At 42.6% G+C, this 19,871-nt stretch overlaps 1 protein-coding gene across 1 annotated transcript in view; it reads left to right on the top strand.

Annotated features, from left to right (window-relative positions):
- Positions 1 to 19,399, top strand: part of ankrd52a (ankyrin repeat domain 52a) — a 29,454-nt gene extending 10,055 nt beyond the window's left edge. Inside the window, exons 8-28 of the mRNA XM_066708242.1 lie at positions 442 to 654; positions 1,343 to 1,421; positions 1,735 to 1,849; positions 2,390 to 2,472; positions 2,738 to 2,855; positions 3,628 to 3,696; positions 3,887 to 4,027; positions 4,866 to 4,955; positions 5,272 to 5,383; positions 6,099 to 6,170; positions 6,512 to 6,713; positions 6,862 to 6,949; positions 7,232 to 7,349; positions 7,507 to 7,726; positions 7,824 to 7,911; positions 8,169 to 8,252; positions 9,825 to 9,970; positions 10,368 to 10,450; positions 10,657 to 10,739; positions 11,182 to 11,273; positions 11,628 to 19,399. Coding sequence (XP_066564339.1) covers positions 442 to 654; positions 1,343 to 1,421; positions 1,735 to 1,849; positions 2,390 to 2,472; positions 2,738 to 2,855; positions 3,628 to 3,696; positions 3,887 to 4,027; positions 4,866 to 4,955; positions 5,272 to 5,383; positions 6,099 to 6,170; positions 6,512 to 6,713; positions 6,862 to 6,949; positions 7,232 to 7,349; positions 7,507 to 7,726; positions 7,824 to 7,911; positions 8,169 to 8,252; positions 9,825 to 9,970; positions 10,368 to 10,450; positions 10,657 to 10,739; positions 11,182 to 11,273; positions 11,628 to 11,869 — 2,538 coding nt within the window. The 3' untranslated portion in view covers positions 11,870 to 19,399. The remainder of the gene's footprint in view (positions 1 to 441; positions 655 to 1,342; positions 1,422 to 1,734; positions 1,850 to 2,389; positions 2,473 to 2,737; positions 2,856 to 3,627; positions 3,697 to 3,886; positions 4,028 to 4,865; positions 4,956 to 5,271; positions 5,384 to 6,098; positions 6,171 to 6,511; positions 6,714 to 6,861; positions 6,950 to 7,231; positions 7,350 to 7,506; positions 7,727 to 7,823; positions 7,912 to 8,168; positions 8,253 to 9,824; positions 9,971 to 10,367; positions 10,451 to 10,656; positions 10,740 to 11,181; positions 11,274 to 11,627) is intronic.
- The last annotated feature ends 472 nt before the right edge of the window (positions 19,400 to 19,871 follow it).

Raw genomic sequence — 19,871 nt, 5'->3', positions numbered from 1 at the left:
AGTCACAACCTTTTATAGTTAATTTGAAAATGTGGTAAAAAAAAAATATATATATATATATATCGGAAACGGTAATATGAGTTTGACATGATGTGAGTTGGCAGGTGCTTATTTCTGCTGTTATTATGCCATTTCCATACGCCTTCTAATAGGATGTTATTTTACGTAGATTTAACTTTATTTAACAAAGTTGTTGTGTTAAGTATTTAAAAATAAAGTTCACAACTTTTTGCAATTGCAAGTAATGTCACATTGCAGTTTGTCACATTTAATTAGTGACATGCTCTCTACTCTATTATTAGGAGGGCGGGGCGGCTTGTGAGCACTGCACATCGAACCTGCATTGCCTAGCAACCATTTTTGCAAAGGAAATGCCGTTGATGACACAGTTAAACTCACACTGCACGCAATTCCCCTACCCCTTCCTCTCCCCTCCCCCAGATCGATGAGCCCAATGTGTTTGGCAACACTGCCCTGCACGTGGCCTGCTACATGGGCCAGGAGGCAGTGGCCAATGAGCTGGTCAACCATGGCGCCAATGTCAACCAGCCCAACGAGCGTGGCTGCACACCTCTGCACTTCGCTGCCGTCTCCACCAATGGCGCCCTCTGTCTGGAGCTGCTGGTCAACAATGGGGCTGATGTCAACATGCAGGTAGATGCCTGGGCCCTTCCATTCAACACCCAGAGGCCCCCTATATGCAGTAAAGGCATCTAGTCAAAGGGAACCTACTCCGAGTTCCAGCTCTCCGCCTCTCTGTACTGGATGAAATGGATATTTATAGTATATGGGTGGGATGTGAAGGTGGCACGTTTCAGCTGCAAGATGTTAGTGTTTAAATTGGGCCTCATGCCTGGGCCGAGATTGATACTAGAGCCGTGGCAGATGGGGGAGCTGTTCAGCTGTGCACTGCGGCTGCTTCCCTGACCGTGGGATCAGCATTAGTGATTTTATGGAGAGAACCAGCTCATTAGGGATTACATTACATTTCTGAGTAATTAACATTGACTGCAGCACAGTAAAAACTGCAAAGGCCACCAAATCAATCATACGGTTGAATACTTAGTGATCAGCCTTTTTTTTTTTTTTTAATCATTTTATTGCAGTGCTGCAGAATTCAGCCATGGTGTGATACCTGATTTAGATGTGAATGGCATGTTTAAAGGACATTGTAAAATCCCTGGCCTGTCTCTGAGTGTCCCATTGAATATGGGGCTATATGGTCACCCACACATGCCTGAATTCCCTCCAGTTGCCCAGGACTAGAGTTTACTTCGAAAGCTGAGAGTTTGAATCTGTCTCCCTGTCTCTCCTCTCATAGTCTTTCCTTTTTTCTCTGCAGAGTAAAGAAGGGAAGAGCCCCTTGCACATGGCCGCCATCCATGGGCGCTTCACCCGCTCCCAGATCCTTATCCAGAATGGTAAGCATCACCTGCTAGCTTCCCTCGTCCAGTCTCCCGCAGAAGTGAGACCAGGGAGAGACCATTAGCCGGCCTCCCTGATTGGGTCTGAGTGCAAATGAGCCCCGATCACTGTAGTGGGCTAAAGATGGCATATAGTGCTGCAGTTACAGGGCTCTTATAATAGCGATTTGAATATGAAATGCTTGACAACAGCTCTGTAGACTCTTCTGTTCTGATGTCAAGCTCTGTTTTGCAAAAGTGAAGTATCAGATACTGTACTGGGACTTGTTTGCTCATCAGTGGGTGCCCTGACACACTCTCTCTCTTGCAGGTGGGGAGATCGACTGTGTGGATCAATATGGCAATACTCCTCTTCACGTTGCTGCTAAGTATGGCCATGAGTTGCTGATCAGCACCCTGATGACGAATGGTGCTGACACAGCCAGGTGAGGCAGCGTCTCCCTCGCACAGTTGTGTAACAGGGTGACTGCACATCTCAGTGGCCGCCCGGGGCCACCGTCACTGCGATTCCACTCACAGGGTTTAGAAAGTGCTGCTAGGCCAACGTTGGGACTTCGTGGTTTTATTCAGTTTGACCCCAGTTTCTTAGCGGGTCTCGCTTCGCAACTCTGCTGTGCATGCGTGTGTGCATGACTGTCTGTGCAGGAACAATCATGGGAGAGCTTTTGTGAGCGTGTCTGGGCTAGCTGCCCCCATCCCTCCCTTGTTAAACGTAGCAGCCATACATCAGCAGGGATCATACAAAACACAGAGCACAAAAGGTGGGGCGTTATAACCAGATCAGGTACCATAGCCTTGTGCATTGCATTTGGATACATGAGACCATTAAAAACACAGAGTATTACAAGGATTACATTACTGCTGTGAGGGTGCCCACAGAGATGTTTTTTACGTTGTAGCTGAGCTGTAGTTGCTTTACTCTGATTGACCTATCTGTCTCTCTCTCTGTCCATGTGTCTGTCCAGGCGAGGGATTCATGGGATGTTTCCACTGCACTTGGCCGTGCTTTATGGGTTTTCAGACTGTTGTCGCAAGTTACTGTCCTCAGGTTAGTTCCACTTGCCTACAGTTAACTCCTGAAACTGCCCCTCTGTTCATTGTACACCAGAGGCCAGGGAGCAGAAACTGTTTGTTTCGAATGACAGTGTTCTTTACACTACAACTGTGTGGAGATTTTCGTATTTATTTATTACAGTTGGGATTATTATTTATTTGTTTCTATTGTTATATTTTCCCTGTGCATCTCTGGCTGTGCTCAGTGTTGTGCGTTTGTGGTGTAATGGCTCTGTGCTCCCATTCTCTGCCCCTCACAGGTCAGCTGTACAGCATCGTCTCGTCTCTGAGTAATGAGCACGTGCTGTCTGCTGGATTCGATATAAACACACCTGACAACCTCGGGAGGACCTGCCTACATGCTGCTGCATCTGGAGGGTGAGTGGCGCGGCAGGGACTGTGGCACTGGATTCTAGTCTGGTTTCAGAGGCCCCCAAAAGACGATGTCCTTTAATATACCTTAAATTAAATGCAATATTCTTTCATCACTGCACCCTGAGTGTATGTGTTTCCGTCTCTGGACTACTGACTTGTGCTGGAGTTCAGAAGATCCCCACACCTGTTACTCCTGTGTTAGGGATTGCATCGATACTGGCTATTTTAACATGGGTGGCATATAAAACATAACATTTTTGTCCACAAGGGCTTTCTGTACTGCTTTAAGTCAGGCAGGGCCATAAGCAAATGTCTGCCGAGCTTTGTACAGTATGAGAACGTGGAATAAAAACATCCTGATAATGTTACACGACGAGATTTTTGGAGGGTTGTTCCCTTTTGTGTCTGTGTGTGTGTGTTGAGTGCATGTATTACGTGCTTCTGTAATATGTTAAATCCCTCCCCTTGAATCATATTCTGTTCTGTTATTAAGAGCAAACCACTAGACGGACAGCAGAACGTGGATGTCAGCTAATTTCCTAAGAAGATACAGCAATCCCACCTAGACAAAAATGTTCAGGACTTGCCTCAGTAATGCCACTGTTGTAATTCAGTCTTACCTATTTTGACTTGTCACTTAAGGCATTACACTGGGCACGAGTGAAACCATGTAAACGTTTGTAGTGATCCCTAATCTGATGTTTTCTGTATAAATCCCCAGTCTTGTCTTGTCTGTAATTGCACTGATCCCTGCTCATCTGTTCTGCCTTTACAGAAATGTTGAATGTCTTAACTTGCTGTTGAGCAGTGGTGCTGACTTGAGTAAGAAGGATAAATTTGGAAGGTAAGTTGGCATCTAGCCCAACTCTCAATCACTTAATTGAACCATTAATGTGAACTGCCCGTTTCCCTAATTGAGTTTAAAAAAAAAGTTACGACTGTGAAAGATTTTAATGTCGGGCACTTCTCCACGGGAATGATTTTAAAACCTGAAACATCTCTAACTGTGGTGAAATGACTCCCCTTCCTCCCAGGACTCCATTGCACTACGCGGCTGCTAACGGGAGTTACCAGTGTACGGTGACTCTGGTGAGTGCTGGCGCCGAGATCAATGAAGCTGACAGTAAAGGCTGCACAGCCCTGCACTACTCTGCTGCTTCCCAAACCTTCCGAAGGTAGGCCCCGCCCACAGCCTCCTGTGTCTATTTTTTTATTTACTTTGTTTATTAACTAACATACTTTTTAGCTTAGGTTTTTACTTATGTATGATTTGACTTACTTTATTCATTGATTTTAATATACTTCCGATTCACTAGCTGAGTGGTTAACACTGATGGCAATGCTCAGGTGGTCCCAACGCCATTGATTCCTCCAATTAGGATTGTATTAGATGTACGCTTTCCTCTTCAGTAAATGTTTCTTTCATTGTGTATATTTGGTCACCACGGTAGGCCAGCCTTGCCAGTAATAATAATTATGCATAGATTCTATTGCAAATGTAGCAAAACTCCTAGCCTCCCATCGCTGACGGGAAATATTTGTTAGTTGATGCATTTCCTGTCGAAGCTAATGTCATGGAAGATATGATAGAGATTAGAACAGTATTGGTCTCAAAGTTGGTTAGACAATCAAAAGTCCAGTTTAGACGGCAAGTAGAAATGGCAATAGACAATGCCAGTGAGGGTGTTCATGCAGCCCACGGAGCTTAACATTACCATAAGCATTTATTTTTTACTTTTTAATCCAGTGAATAGAAAGAAATATGTGTGAGATGTGAAAAATTATGCAGTACGTGCAGAGTGATATGACAAACTGTACATGCTTCTACAGATGCATACTCAAATGCAACAGACATACAGTAGAAAACAAACATCATTAACCGTTCAATTAGTGAGTTGTTTGTACCTATACCTGTCTGTCTGAATTATAAATCTGCTGCCCTGATCCTGAAGAGTCTGTGTGTCTTGTCGTTTTAATCTGAGCACATTTCCATTCCTTCCCTGCTTCTGAAAGGTTCCCTAAACGGTCCTCTACTTTCAGAGTGGACAGACATTACTCCGGGAGCCATGAGAACGAGGAGGAGAGAGTGAAGGAGACATTTTTGTGAGTAGATGTCTGATCCAGGGTGAAGGCTCAAGCCTCCCTGCCTACGCATGGCCAAATCCCAGCAGCCTCTGCCTTAAACTAATGGAAATGTAACTGTTTCTGTAGATCAGAGAAAAACAGCAAAAGCACCCTGGTTGTTGGTGGATACTCACCTTTTATGTTTGGTGTTGTGTCCCAGTTACAGGCATCAGGGCTGCCCCCTTTTAGCAAGGAAGAGGCAGCGCTGTTTTTTTTTTTAATTCTGGACGTTCTAAGTGGTACCAGTCCCTGACCTCTCTCTCTCTCTCTCTCTCTGTCTGTCTTGGTTTTGCAGTTGTTTGGAGTATTTGCTGGACAATGGTGCAGATCCAGCCTTGCGCAACAAACAGGGATATAGTGCAGTTCACTATGCAGCTGCCCACGGCAACAAGCAAAACCTTGAACTGGTGAGTGTCTTCTACAGGCCATTAACGATCCCACTGCTAACTTTCCATTAGGGCTGGGCGATCAGGCATTATATCTCTGTGTTAGGCCTTACAGATGAGTAGGATGTATAGATTGCAGTGTTTTTTGAAGTGCATCAAAGATTACTTTCCATCGCTTTTACAATATTCTGAGAAGGACAGTGGGTGTGTAGAACTCTACAGAGGATTGAGAAGATATGGGCCCTTCCATCAAGCAGTTTCCTTAACAACCTGGCCAGCAAACCTTCCTACAGGCAGTGTTTATTTCTTTGTTATGGTCATGCAATTTGTGTGTTTTGTTGACTGGCTAGAAAACAAACTAAAAAACAATATAATCCAGCCCCAAATGCATAATTGTAAAGGTTTACCGATTTTTATATATAAAAAAAGAATACAGCTCCCAAACCTATGTTCCAGCTCAGATGAATGATAACCAATTAATCTTCTTACAGTAACTGACATCTTTATTTATCTTTAATTATCATAATATTTTGGGATCCCTAGGAAAGCAAATTAAAAAAATGAAATGTACTCCTTCAACCCTGTATGTGTCCTGTGGTCTTCAGAGGCCTTTCAGATTACTTTAGCCACTGTCCTCCTTGAGGTGTGATGACCTCAAATTCCACCACGTCTCCTAAATCAGATCTTCCTACTGTATTGTACTCTAATGTAATTTCTTCCCTCTCCTCTCTCTCAGCTCTTGGAAATGTCTTTCAACTGCTTGGAAGATGTGGAGAGCACCATTCCAGTTAGCCCACTGCACTTAGCTGTGAGTTTTCTGACCTGCACAATATGCTTTTAATAAACTGCAAGTGTCAAGTATAGTCGTCGTAATCTCCAGTTATTGTGCATCTCCTGACTTAAACTTCCACCAAAACCATTTACTTTAACTGCAGTGATATAAAATGTAGCTAGGATGTGCTTTATCCCCATTGGTACTAAAATAACTTCACTAGAATTTCAACAGTAGTGTGTCTGACTGTTCTGTAGCTGCTGTGACAAATCAAATAAATTTGCTGTAGTTTTTTCTTCTGTGCGTATACAGATATTCAGTGCTGCCATTTATGTGTCTAATCTCATGGTGTGTCTCATCTGCGTGCATCTCTGCAGGCCTATAACGGTCACTGTGAAGCCCTGCGCGTGCTCTCGGAGACGCTGGTGAGCCTGGACGTGAGGGATGGTGCGGGCCGCAGTGCCCTGTACCTGGCCGCCCAGCAGGGCCACACCAACTGCGTGGAGGTGCTGGTCAGCCACGGGGCCTCTTGCCTCCTCAAGGAGCGACGCCACAAGTGGAGCCCTCTGCATGTGGCAGGTATGGCCTGGCCCAGCCCTGTGTGGGGATTTTGGGCATCTGTCTGTCTGTCTGTCTGTCTGTGTGCCATGTTCTTTCCTGTTCTGTGTGTCTATCGTATCTCTCTCTGTCAGTTCAGTCTCATCCTCAATTTTTTTTCTCTCTGCAGCTGCCAGCGGCCACACAGACTGCCTGCACGTGCTGATCGACAGTGGGGAGACGCCAGACATCATCGATGTCATGGACGCACAGGGACAGTGAGTGACTACAGACTTTGACTAAGGCCTGCATCCACACCCACCATCCATGTGGAAATATTCTGCCAATGTCAGTTTCATACAATGGGAAGTGTTGTTAACTCCAGTCACAAGCAGTGAGGAGGGATTCAGATCAATTTCAGGGCTTGAGGTGTCTTGACGTGAGTGCAGTTGAGCGACTGCTGAGGGTCAGTGGTAGCTGAGGGTTGGGGGAGGTGTGTGCAGTGACCAGGGCTTTAGAGCTGCGGCCCATGCTGGGATTGACCGTCTCTCTCTCTGCAGGACTCCTCTGATGCTGGCTGTGCTGGGGAGCCACACGGATTGTGTCCACCTGCTGCTGGAGAAAGGGGCCACAGCCGACGCGGGGGACAAGAGAGGCAGGACTGCCCTACACAGAGGGGTGAGACACGAGCCCTGTCCCCTACTATTGTCCCCCCCTTACCTTTTGTCTGCTCACTCAATCACTACTGTCCTCGCGTCTCATTTGTAATTCTCTCTCCTCTCTCTCTCTCTCTCTCTCTCTCTCTCTCTCTCTCTCCTGGTCTCTGTGCTGGCAGGCGGTGATTGGCTGTGAGGACTGTGTGACGGCCCTCCTGGACCACGATGCCTTCGCGCTGTGCCGGGACTTTAAGGGCCGCACCCCCCTGCACCTGGCGGCGGCCTGTGGGCACGTGGAGCTCCTGGGCAGCCTGCTGCAGGCCGCCTTCAATACCGACCCCCTGGACTCCATATTGGACTACAGCGGGTACACCCCCTCACACTGGGCCTCCTACCACGGTGAGAACCTGCCCCTCTCTTTCTCTGGGGTTGATGTGATTTTTGTTTCAATGAAGGTATTGTTAAAATCTAAATCGCTTTCTTTCCGTCTCCCCAGGGCACGAAGACTGTTTGGAAGTTTTACTTGAACACAAACCATTTAGTATCCAGGAAGGAAACCCCTTCACCCCATTGCACTGTGCTCTGTGAGTATCCCTGTATTGATCACTGCATTGAGCTCAACCATCTCCCTGCAGCACATCCCTAATCCCTAACAACTGGCCTCCTCCTTTTACTGGTCGTTGCTAGACAGTGACTTAGTGCTTTAACATGTTATAAACTAGAGAAACCGTCCAGACAGGCAGCTTGGAGGCGGCAACTTGAGTTGAGGTTCTTGTTCCATTTCTGCCTTATCTTTGGCGGCTTGTTTGATTTGGCATCCTTTCCCCTCTTCCACCCCCAGAATAAATGGTCATGATGGTCCTGCAGAGCTGTTGGTGGAGTCCATTGGTGCCCAGATCGTGAACAGCAGAGACGCCAAAGGAAGGTGGGTGACAACCTGTTTGTGACCTCCCAGAGGCATTGTGGGAGTTGTCTTTTTTTTTTAAAGCACAGGTGGAAAAGAGCGTTATTGAATTGATGTGTTGTTTCTGTGTAGGCCAAAACCATTCTTAAAGTCACTTGACTTCACTCTTCCTGATGTTGATTCAAACAGGTTGCTGTGAAATAACTGGTCTTAAAAAAAAATTATATATATATATATATATATATATATATACACTCACCTAAAGGATTATTAGGAACACCTGTTCAATTTCTCATTAATGCAATTATCTAACCAACCAATCACATGGCAGTTGCTTCAATGCATTTAGGGGTGTGGTCCTGGTCAAGACAATCTCCTGAACTCCAAACTGAATGTCTGAATGGGAAAGAAAGGTGATTTAAGCAATTTTGAGCGTGGCATGGTTGTTGGTGCCAGACGGGCCGGTCTGAGTATTTCACAATCTGCTCAGTTACTGGGATTTTGACGCACAACCATTTCTAGGGTTTACAAAGAATGGTGTGAAAAGGGAAAAACATCCAATATGCGGCAGTCCTGTGGGCGAAAATGCCTTGTTGATGCTAGAGGTCAGAGGAGAATGGGCCGACTGATTCAAGCTGATAGAGCAACTTTGACTGAAATAACCACTCGTTACAACCGAGGTATGCAGCAAAGCATTTGTGAAGCCACAACACGTACAACCTTGAGGCGGATGGGCTACAACAGCAGAAGACCCCACCGGGTACCACTCATCTCCACTACAAATAGGAAAAAGAGGCTACAATTTGCACAAGCTCACCAAAATTGGACAGTTGAAGACTGGAAAAATGTTGCCTGGTCTGATGAGTCTCGATTTCTGTTGAGACATTCAGATGGTAGAGTCAGAATTTGGCGTAAACAGAATGAGAACATGGATCCATCATGCCTTGTTACCACTGTGCAGGCTGGTGGTGGTGGTGTAATGGTGTGGGGGATGTTTTCTTGGCACACTTTCGGCCCCTTAGTGCCAATTGGGCATCGTTTAAATGCCACGGCCTACCTGAGCATTGTTTCTGACCATGTCCATCCCTTTATGACCACCATGTACCCATCCTCTGATGGCTACTTCCAGCAGGATAATGCACCATGTCACAAAGGTCGAATCATTTCAAATTGGTTTCTTGAACATGACAATGAGTTCACTGTACTAAACTGGCCCCCACAGTCACCAGATCTCAACCCAATAGAGCATCTTTGGGATGTGGTGGAACGGGAGCTTCGTGCCCTGGATGTGTATCCCACAATTCTCCATCAACTGCAAGATGCTATCCTATCAATATGGGCCAACATTTCTAAAGAATGCTTTCAGCACCTTGTTGAATCAATGCCACATAGGGCGAAAGGGGGTCAAACACAGTATTAGTATGGTGTTCCTAATAATCCTTTAGGTGAGTATATATATATATATATATATATATATATATATATATATATATATATATATATATATATATAAATAAATAAATAAAAATACCTCAAACAGTGAGCTGTCCAGTGTGTGCCAGTGCATCAGGGCTCTCCTCTGTCTGCCTGCAGGACCCCACTCCACGCTGCTGCGTTTGCTGAGAACGTGCATGGGCTACAGCTAGTGCTGTCCCAGGGTGCCGACGTCAACACCGTTGACCAGTCCGGGAGGTCTGCACTCATGGTGGCAGCAGACAACGGACAGACCGCCGCCGTGGGTAAGTGCTGTCCAGGGTCGTAGGTCATGCAGTTGAATGTCCGCTTTTGATTGGCTGTTCTCCTTACTCAAGTCACATAAATAGCATGGAATATATTTTTATGGAAACACACTGGTACTGACCGAAATGTATTATTTGTAATACTAGTAGTACAAATTAATATAGTAATAGGAGTAGTTTTATTATTTTGGTTGACACCTTTATCACAGTCTACCAGGGTCATAGGAGTTGAAGTGTTGACTTGTACAGCAGTCAGTGAAGAAGTACTAAGAAAAACAATACTTGTCAATACACAAAAAACAGACCTTTGGGGTTTACACCTATTTTGAAATGAAACCGCTCTTTTATAATTCTTTTTGCCCCTCCCCCACATTTTTCTGTTTTTTTGTTTCTGTAGAAATTTTGTTGCACCGAGCAAAAGCTGACTTGACGCTGCTGGATGTCAACAAGAACACTGCACTGCATCTGGCTTGCAGCAAGGTGAGCGAGTGTGCAGTGTCAGTCTGGCCACAGTTTGCTTAGGAATTCATGTATAAAGACATATGAACAGAAGATCCTAGTTTGTGGCACCCAGTAAAATCTGGGGTGGGTAAGGAGTCTTGAAGAAAAACAACTCCAGCATCCTGAATTCAAAATCAGTCTAAACCCAGCTGATTCCTCCCTCACTGTTGTCTGGGTTCTTGCAGGGCCATGAGATGTGTGCCTTGTTGATTCTGGGGGAGACTCACGAGCCGGCCCTCATCAATGCAACTAACAGTGCACTGCAAATGTAAGTTACAGGAAGTGTGTGCTCCTCCGGTCTTGGCTAGAGGGTATAACGGTTGTTAGGACATCATTGCAGTGGCCAGGATTGATGGTAGCACCACAGTGCCTTGTCTGACACCAGCAGATCTACAGGATTTGGTTTTAAATCATGCCTGAACAAATGTTTTTATATACTAATGTGTATTTATATATTTCTATCTTAATGCACAAAGCTTTGTCAAAGCTGCTTATGTGAGTCATGCCAATACATTACATTTTAAATTGATGTAATTAAATGTGTGTGTGTGTGTGTGTGTGTATATGAGTTAGATATAATAAAAAATGTATTATGATTTCTGTGTTGGATATTTGATCTTGACTTTTATACAGTGCCTTGAGATGCACCTGCACATTTTTGACAGATTATTTCAATGGTGCTGATGCTGTCTATATGTGTGTGTTCACAGGCCCCTGCATATCGCGGCGCGGAACGGCCTGGCCACCGTTGTGCAGGTCCTGCTGAGCCGAGGGGCCACTGTCCTGGCTGTGGACGAGGAGGGTGAGACACTTGGCTCTTGGCTCTTAGCTTTTTTTTTTTTTTACTTGGGGAAGGTGCAAACTTAAATCATACCTACAAATTAAAATGCATAACTATTCACCTAATAGATCTTAGTTTTGTTTTTGTTGGTTGGAAACTTTACTTTTAATATGTGTTCAACGTTCAGTTATTTTTGTTTTGTTTTATTTAAGGACAATGATGGGTCGATCTTGAGAACCCTAGATGTCCGCCCACGTCCTAATTCAAGTCCACTAATCGTAATGGCAGTACTGTGTGTAGGAATGATACTAACATTGCCCAATTCGGATTAATAGGGGAAACTCAAGGGCTTTCTCTACCTGTGCTCCCCCCCAGGCCACACCCCAGCCCTGGCTTGTGCCCCCAACAAGGATGTAGCAGACTGCCTGGCCCTGATCCTCTCTACCATGAAGCCTTTTCCTCCCAAAGACCCCGCTGGCTCCCCCTTCGGCCTGAACCTGCTGAAGCACTGCAGCATCGCGGCCAGCTGTAGCCCCCTGCCCAACGGAAACCTGCGCCACGCCTACGCCAAGGAGCGGCACGGTGCCATCGGCCTCGACGGCTGCTTCTCCGAGTGACAGCCTGTGCGCCGGGTGACTCCCGCACACACACACACACACACACACACACACACACACACACACACACACACATACACAACATACACACAATGGGGGGGAGGGAGGGTGGGGAGGTACAGTCAGACCCACATACAGCCACACACAGCGTCAGCACCGCCCCTACTGGAGACCTGATCTTTCCTAGTCCATTGACAACTTCTGCTTGCGAGTGAAACTAAATGTCTCACCAGGCCCGGTACCGTTACTGATCTTCCAGTCTCGTCTCCCGTATCGGCACATCCTGCTTGTTAATTTATTGTCTCCCGTTGCCTTCGGCCGCATCAATGCAGGGCGGGCTGGACCAAAGACTTGGAGGAGACGGTCTTTCACAGCCAGGTCCGCAGGTGTTGGCTTTTCTTCCGATCAGGAGGACGAAAGCACAAAAAAGGGCTGTTTTTAATGCATGCCTTTCTGCCCCACTTCATTACCCCCAAAAAAACAACTTAAATGACTGCCACTTAATCCAGAATTACATCCCAACCAAGTACTGCGAAGCACTTTAGATGGCTCAGCGCACCTATCAAAAGGCAACTGCTGAAATGTACTGCCAATCTCACTGTGCCATACAGTGCCAGTAGCAAATTCACACCCTGTGGTGATCTCCCAAAATGGATTCAAATACAATACAATGCACTATAAAAAAACAACAACAAAAACCCCAATACAGGGAAGATCACTTTCGTAATTCTGTATCGAAATTTGAACATTTGGTCATGTGATCAAGGTCTTCCCTTCACCTCTCGCAAGCAAAGCAACTGTCTAGGAAAATATCTGGTTTCTCCAGGACTCGGCCTCAAAAGTACCTTCTAGTTCTGCAAAACCATCGTTCTCCTGTATCTCATAGTAGGTGGCCAGTTAGCTAGTTAGAGGCCGATGTTAAACTGTCAGGCGGGAAAGGATCATTTACACCTGGTCAGAAACTTCTGCACACATCATTGTACATCTGGACTCTTCCAGAGAGCACAGCTGGTCCACAGAAACGGCTGGCTGTGGTGCCCTTCTCCTGGAAATAAGTGTTCCTGCTACCTCCCAGGTACTACACAGACAATAGCATTACAATGTAGAGCAACACGGTGGGCAGCTTTTGATGGCCCCTTATTGGGTGAGCTATGGAGAACAGTAGCTCAGAGAGCATTAGTAGTGGCTGGTAGTTATGGGTTTGACTGTACACCAAAGGGAGGGTGGGGTGGGGTTAGGAGTGTGCAGAAAAACACACAAAAGCTTCCCAGTTCTCTAGACTGCAAGAACAATACTGATCACAGTGAAAGCACGGGTTCTGTACGGGTTTTATGTAGTGTGGTGTAGTGACTGGGGTAGTTTTTTGTTTTTGTGATATTTTTTAATTTTAAAATTCATATTTCATATGAGTTTTTATTTGTATTATCTTACTCGGAGCACTCCAGTTCTAAAGGGACATCCATTAGACACCTGAAAAATAATAATAGTGAACCAATTTGCCCATTTTGTGCACCTACTGAATTCGAGCAACAGACCATAGCCAGCCAGTCCGAAGAGATTGACTGACTGTACAGACTGTTCACTTTCCACTGCAAGCTATAAGGTTTGAGACACACACACACACACACACACATTGCCCGACCCCCCCCCCTTCGAGCTTTCTACATTACACCAATTTCAAATGCCTTAAAACAGAAGTGGATTGAGCCGTAGTAAGAGTATTCAATTTATTTTTTTTTCTGCACACTCCTTAACAGAATGAGGGTTGGGGTTTGGTGGAGAAGAAAGGGGTGCTTACTGTTCTTTACTGAAGAAGTTTTCAGTCAAGTGCGTCGCAGATATATACGTAAATTTAAAAAATGATGGGATAACCTAAATCGCAGTGTCCCCCTTCCTCCACTTTTCGCGGCGTGCCAAAATCTCAAATCCTCTGTAAGCGATCACCCCATTCTTCCATTCCCCCCCTCCCTCTTTCTTTTTTTTTTTTTTTGATTGATGATCGTTAACTTTTTAAAAGAGAACAATGCTAGTAATTTTGTTTATTTTAAATGTGCAACATGAACTTGAAATACTAAATCCAATTAAAACCACACAGACGCAGGCGTGCGCGCGCACACACAATGCAGGACCCTGACATTTCCAGAATTTAATAGACATTTGCAAAGCCCGGCAAAGAAATGTCCTTTTAATATATTTATATTCTATATATATTTATGCTGTTCTTATTTTCATTCTCCAATTTGTGGTTTCTTTTGGGCCACTTGTATTGAACATGAATGGTTATTAAAGGTCTATTTAAAAGAAATGGGGACAAAACAAATTAGAATGTGACTTAGACTCCATTAGACCATGGTTATGTGAAGTTATGGACAGAATTTGCACAAAGAAATATTGGGAATACAGGTTTTTCATGTCTGAAAGAAGAATCAGACATTTTCCTGCAGCTACTAAAGACATTTGATGCCTTTATTCAGATTCTATAATCACTTGAGCTGATGCCATTATGGTTTAGTTTTTTCTTTATATTTAGTTTTTCTGCAACTTATTCCACAATTGTCGAGAGCAATAGACAGAGCTAGCCTTCGAATTCTTAAGTGTTACTTTTTCTGTTACGGTACCTTTTTTTTTTTTTTTTTTCTTCAAAATTAATTTGCACTTTGTTTTAATTTTTAATTTTTTTAGGACAGGGCGGGTGTCAGTTGTAGTCGAATAATTTAAATCTTAAAAGTATTGTCTGACGTGTAGTAAATGTTTATTAAACTGGAATATGCTGTTTACTGTTTTTAAAATGACCAAAGGTTATTTGTTATTATTACTGCTATTATTATGATTGACTGCTATTTTATTTTATTTAATTAGTAGTAGCCTACTTTACTTTAATCTGAACTTGTTTTAGAAATACCAGACAGCCATACTGGACGTTTATTATGATCATTGGCCTTAGTTAAATTATCAAGTGGTACAAATACAGCGCAAATTAAAATTGAGTCTGGGGTACTTACAGTACTTTTGTATATCTTCCGTTTCACTTTATAGTGATAAAACACTTTTTCTTATCCGTACCTCTGAATATAGTTTGCATTGGGCACGTGTCTGTAGAATCAAGAGAAACCACCGATTTCAAAACGGATGTACGTTTCCTATGTCTGTTTTAAGGATGGTACTTGAGACCGACTGTTTGCAGAAAAGAAAATGGTCATTGTAAAGCTTAGAAAATTGTACACTTAACAGTTTTTCATTACTTAGGATACAACACACAATAGTAAAGGTGCTGTGTTGAGAGAATCATGGTCCAGTCACTTCCTCTACTGTATTTTTATTATTATTTTGCTTAATATCATGATAGGACAGGGAAGAAATCTTGTATGTCTTTCCTCATGGCCGAGAGGTGGTGTTTGTGGTTATGCACTGCGTTTATGTCCAACTGGACCATGGTCTGACTGCGGACTGAACTGATTTCGCTGGGATTGTGTGCTTGATTGGGGTGTGTTTGTGTTTAATATTATGTTTCAGTGTTAGGGTATCAGTGTTTTTTTTTTTTTTTTTCTTCTTTGTGTGTGTGTTTTAATGCGATGCTATTGAAGTGCGGGTTCTTCTTGAAGACATGGTTTTGTAATTGGAAATTCCGGCAAGCTTTCCTATAGTGTGACTCGCAGCCTATGCAATCTAGCAACTGTCGATCTGGAGCACAGGGTCCACCAAGCAGTTTTTTTTTTTTTTTTTTTTTTTTGCTATGTCGGATTCCCATCCAGCCATTTTGTTACATTCAAATAAAAAAATTCCAAACCTTTGTGACCTCACACGGCTGAACAGCAGTGTGGCGTAAGCTACAACACTCCATTAAAGTTCTTTTTTTATTTCTTTGAAATGTCTCGTCTTGTTCTGCCTCCCTAAGCGAGGTCAGTATACGTCAGTCAATCGTACGACAAACACGGATGTTTACAATGCGAACTCAGGATCATGTGTATTTCAACTTCCTCCATTTCCTTCCCCCTTTTTCTGCCGAATAGCAAGGATTTTGAAGCGATACAAATTGAAAGAATATATATATATATATTATTTTTTTTGCTTACAGTATTTGCTTACAGACTTCTATGTGTTTCGTTCGTATACGACGTCTTGACTCGACCTCTTGGTTAAGCTGGAGTTCTCTATATGTATCCTTATCTATTCTCTTGATCGCCTTATTTTAGCCTTACTTCTCTAATGGAGAGCAAACTCACACACAGAAAAATATTTTTGTATATGTGGCGTGCCTAGAACAAGGGGTTTCATTACCCATTGCAAATAGTTTCTCAACGCTCCGGATCATTATAAAACCCACAACACACTCGAGTCCAAGGCAGCTTGGACGATTTCATGATTTCAATGAACCTACACTTTTTTTCCTACATATGTTTAAGCTTTAAAAAATGAAAACGGCGACCTTACTTTATGCAACTGTAGCTAAGCTGTCTACTTAAAAGTTGCTAAACCGCGTCGCTGTAGAGCAATATAAAAAGTGCCGATCAGCGGGCAACCCAAAGTTTCCACAAGATCTTCTTTATTGTTCTCCCCTTTCCTGACTCTTCCTAAATAATGGACTCTTCTGTTTAATCGTCTGCGTGTCTTTAACCTTTGGACTAGTCTTCCAGTCTCCTCTTTGGTTTTGATTGACACCTCTCTTAACAGTCGTGGTAGTACTGCGGCCTAAGACCCTGCCTGGCTGAAAATAATTGCCCTGTGTTTAGAAAGCTCCAAGGAACAATAGTCAGACAGCTTTGCTTTACCTCACTGAAATCCGTGCAAAAAGCTACAAACCAATCTCTTCCTTTTGAAGCTCAATACCAAGAGATTGCCCGAATGAAAACCCATCTCTTGATGTAGGTTGCTCGCCAAACTTGAAAATTGATCGTAGGTGGCAACAAATATCCGAACATTAAAACAGAAAAAATAAAATTCATAGAGAGATGTATTTGACATGTTTTTGGTGCTATGAAATTTGTTTTATTAACTATATTGCTATGGCACCTCACATTAAGTAGTTTTTATATTTAAATTAATTGTAAGCTTGACTTGGACATCTCTCCAGAGGAGAAAATAAAGAACTGAAAATTGACATGGTGAAGGATTTTATTTGGTTTTTACTTGAAATATTTAATTTGTCATCTTTTTACTGTCTGTGCTTGTCTGAGTGGGTGAGTGTGTCTTGCTTGTTTGTGAAGGCCAGTATCAGCTAACGGGGAATTGCAAAACGGCAGTCTAAAATAGTCCAGGAGTTTATCAAAGGACTATCTTTTTTAATTTTATTTTATTTTGGTCCGTTGTATATTTTAGGAATGATCTATATCTGTACAGAATTTCCCTGACTCTAGAACGGGTACATTGTAATTACAAATTAAGTATTAAGGGAGTGTTTGCAGACAATGTGAAACTCCCAAAACTTTCTTAGTGGTTGTAAATCAGTGGCACTTACTGAAGTAAATCTGGTCAATACAGACTTGTTAACATGCCGCTATAACTCAGCAATACACCTGCAAAGGATGCTTGATTTATTACTACTGGATTTTTCTTTGCCTTCCTGTTTCAGGATTGCATTTTAATCTGAAAATGTGTGGTGGTTTGTTTTGTTTTTATAATACTACAAATGTTCATGTATCTGAAGGTCACACTAATAACTAAAAGTAGGCTACTGTTGGTTTTGATGAAAACCAAACCAGGATCCCTGTCTCGTCCAGTATGGCTCATTTCTGGTGACATTAATTCTATAATTTTGGGGCAGCTTCAATATATTGCTCCCCTCACCCCCCCCCCCCCTTTAAAGAAAGCTGCAGCAACAAAATGAGAACACGTAGTTCATATCATGATTTAAAACGACAATCAGTATCGTAAGGGCTTTTTTTTTTTTTGTTAATTTGTAAAGAAACGCTTATTTATCTAGTGGTGCTGTGCAAATGTCTGTTTCGGTTTCAATTTTTTTTTTTTTTTCTTGTATAAAATTACTGTTCAGAGGCCGTGTGAGTTGCGTGTGTGTGTGCGTGCCCGTGTGCGTTTATCCACTTTAAAATAGGGGTCACATTACAATTCCGAAGCGTTGCTAGGTAACCGGCGCTGCTCCGCTTCTGTTTACACCCGAACCAGATGGACACTGCGTTTTGTCTCATGCTTTTACTTGACATTACGGTTTATTACTGCTATTACTTATTTTTAACCTCTAGGATTGTTCTCTTTTAATGGAATGTTGTACACATCAACAGCACAGCTTGTTAACTTACAGTAATAATAATAGTAGTAGTAGTTGTTTGAGAAAAAGAAGAAAAACCTTAATTGCATTATTTTGCAAATTGAGATTCTTGTTGGTTTCCTGGTGCATTCAAATGTAGGGCTGGGAGGAACCGAAGGAGGAAAAAAAAAAAAAATGTATTGCAAAGCTTAACATGCGCCATCGTGTGGCCAGTACTGGTATTTTTTATGGTTTCACAAGGTCTTTAATGTTGAATTTCAAAGCCTTTAAAAATAAATATCCTTTACATTATATAGGAATAGCGAATGCCAAAACAGTGTAATTGTTATTCCTGACTTGTATGGTACTAAATATGCTGAAAATGATTGTATTAAGCTACCTGATTTTTTTTTTTTTTTTTTTTTTTTTTTTCCTTTTTCTTTATGAGGTTGTTAAATAAGCCTTTTCGATGTCAGAGGGGTACGGTAGGTGACATCACAAGAATTAAGCCATTTGATGATGTAATTGCTAAGATGGACATAGGTATTAGGCATTTTTTGGGGGGGTTCAGTTAAAAAAGAAAAAAAAAACTAAATGCAACTTCATTAATTTTACTTTTCATGTTGTGTGACCTTGTGACATTTCATTGATAGTGGTTTGAATTGAAAAGCATTTTGAGGGCTTGGCTTGGGCAGGCAAAAAAAAAAAAAAAAGACCCCTTTAATAGAATGTGCACAGTCCCTTTAAGAATAGCACAGTTCTGATATGCACCAATTTGAAGATGCTTGGGAAGGGAGGGGATTGGGGGGAGTTTTATTTTAATTTTTTTGCCTACCTAGCTTTTGAGTTTCAGATTCATGCTGTAGTCAGGGGGCCATGTGAAGCCAGTAAGCATTTTAGCTAAAGTTAATAAGATGAAAATATAAAAAATTTAGAAAAACAAACAAAAAAAAAAACTGAGGAAAAAATGTTTATGAACATATATAGTTCCACTCAGCCCTGATCCAAAGCACTTGTTTAAAAAAAAATAAGCACTTTTACATCTTATATATAATATTTCAACAAACTAAACGGTTACAATTTCCTAAGCAGAAACTTGAGAGAATTTGTCAATAGGAACATAGGATAAATAGATGGACTGTAAGCGTGGGAAGTGGTTTCTCTAGGGATCAATCCAGAAAGGGAAACCTGGACACACGCACCTGCTCCAGCCTAATGTACTGTACATGTGTGCACGCATGTGTGTAGCACAAATACATTTCAAATCAAAAAAGTGTATTTGCACTGCCATTCATTTTAAGAAGAGTTGCCAAAAAAAAAAATACAAAGCATATGAAGAGAAGACAGACAACTCAACTGAGCCATAAAGTAAGCAGACAAAAACTGAATGTATGGTCCATTTTGAGCAGTGGTTAGGAGCTTGTGTGGTTGTGGATGCATTTTGACTTGAATTGCTTTGTTAGAAAAAAATAAATGAAAAGCAACTATAACCCTCTCCCTCTCTCTCCAGTAAATGGATCCAAGATGTCTTCCTTCAATGGATCCATTTAACCCCCAGTCCAAAATATCTGGGGCTATTGTCATCTTTCCGATCTTTGAGTCATTTCTAGTTTTTTCAGCTGGATATCCTTGTCTTACAGTCCAAATTTGAATCCCTCCTATAAATGGGTAAAACCTCCCTCTGGGTCATGCTTCAATGACCTGTTCCTAGCCTTACTCCATAATAATCTGCACACGCTTTAGCCCAATGGATCCTGTCTTTTTCAGTCTTCAAATACTTAAACCAATTGAACTGACAGA

Source organism: Amia ocellicauda, chromosome 7 (assembly GCF_036373705.1).
Source record: "Amia ocellicauda isolate fAmiCal2 chromosome 7, fAmiCal2.hap1, whole genome shotgun sequence".
Classification (NCBI taxonomy): domain Eukaryota; kingdom Metazoa; phylum Chordata; class Actinopteri; order Amiiformes; family Amiidae; genus Amia; species Amia ocellicauda.
This window is presented reverse-complemented; position numbering and strand designations above follow the sequence as displayed.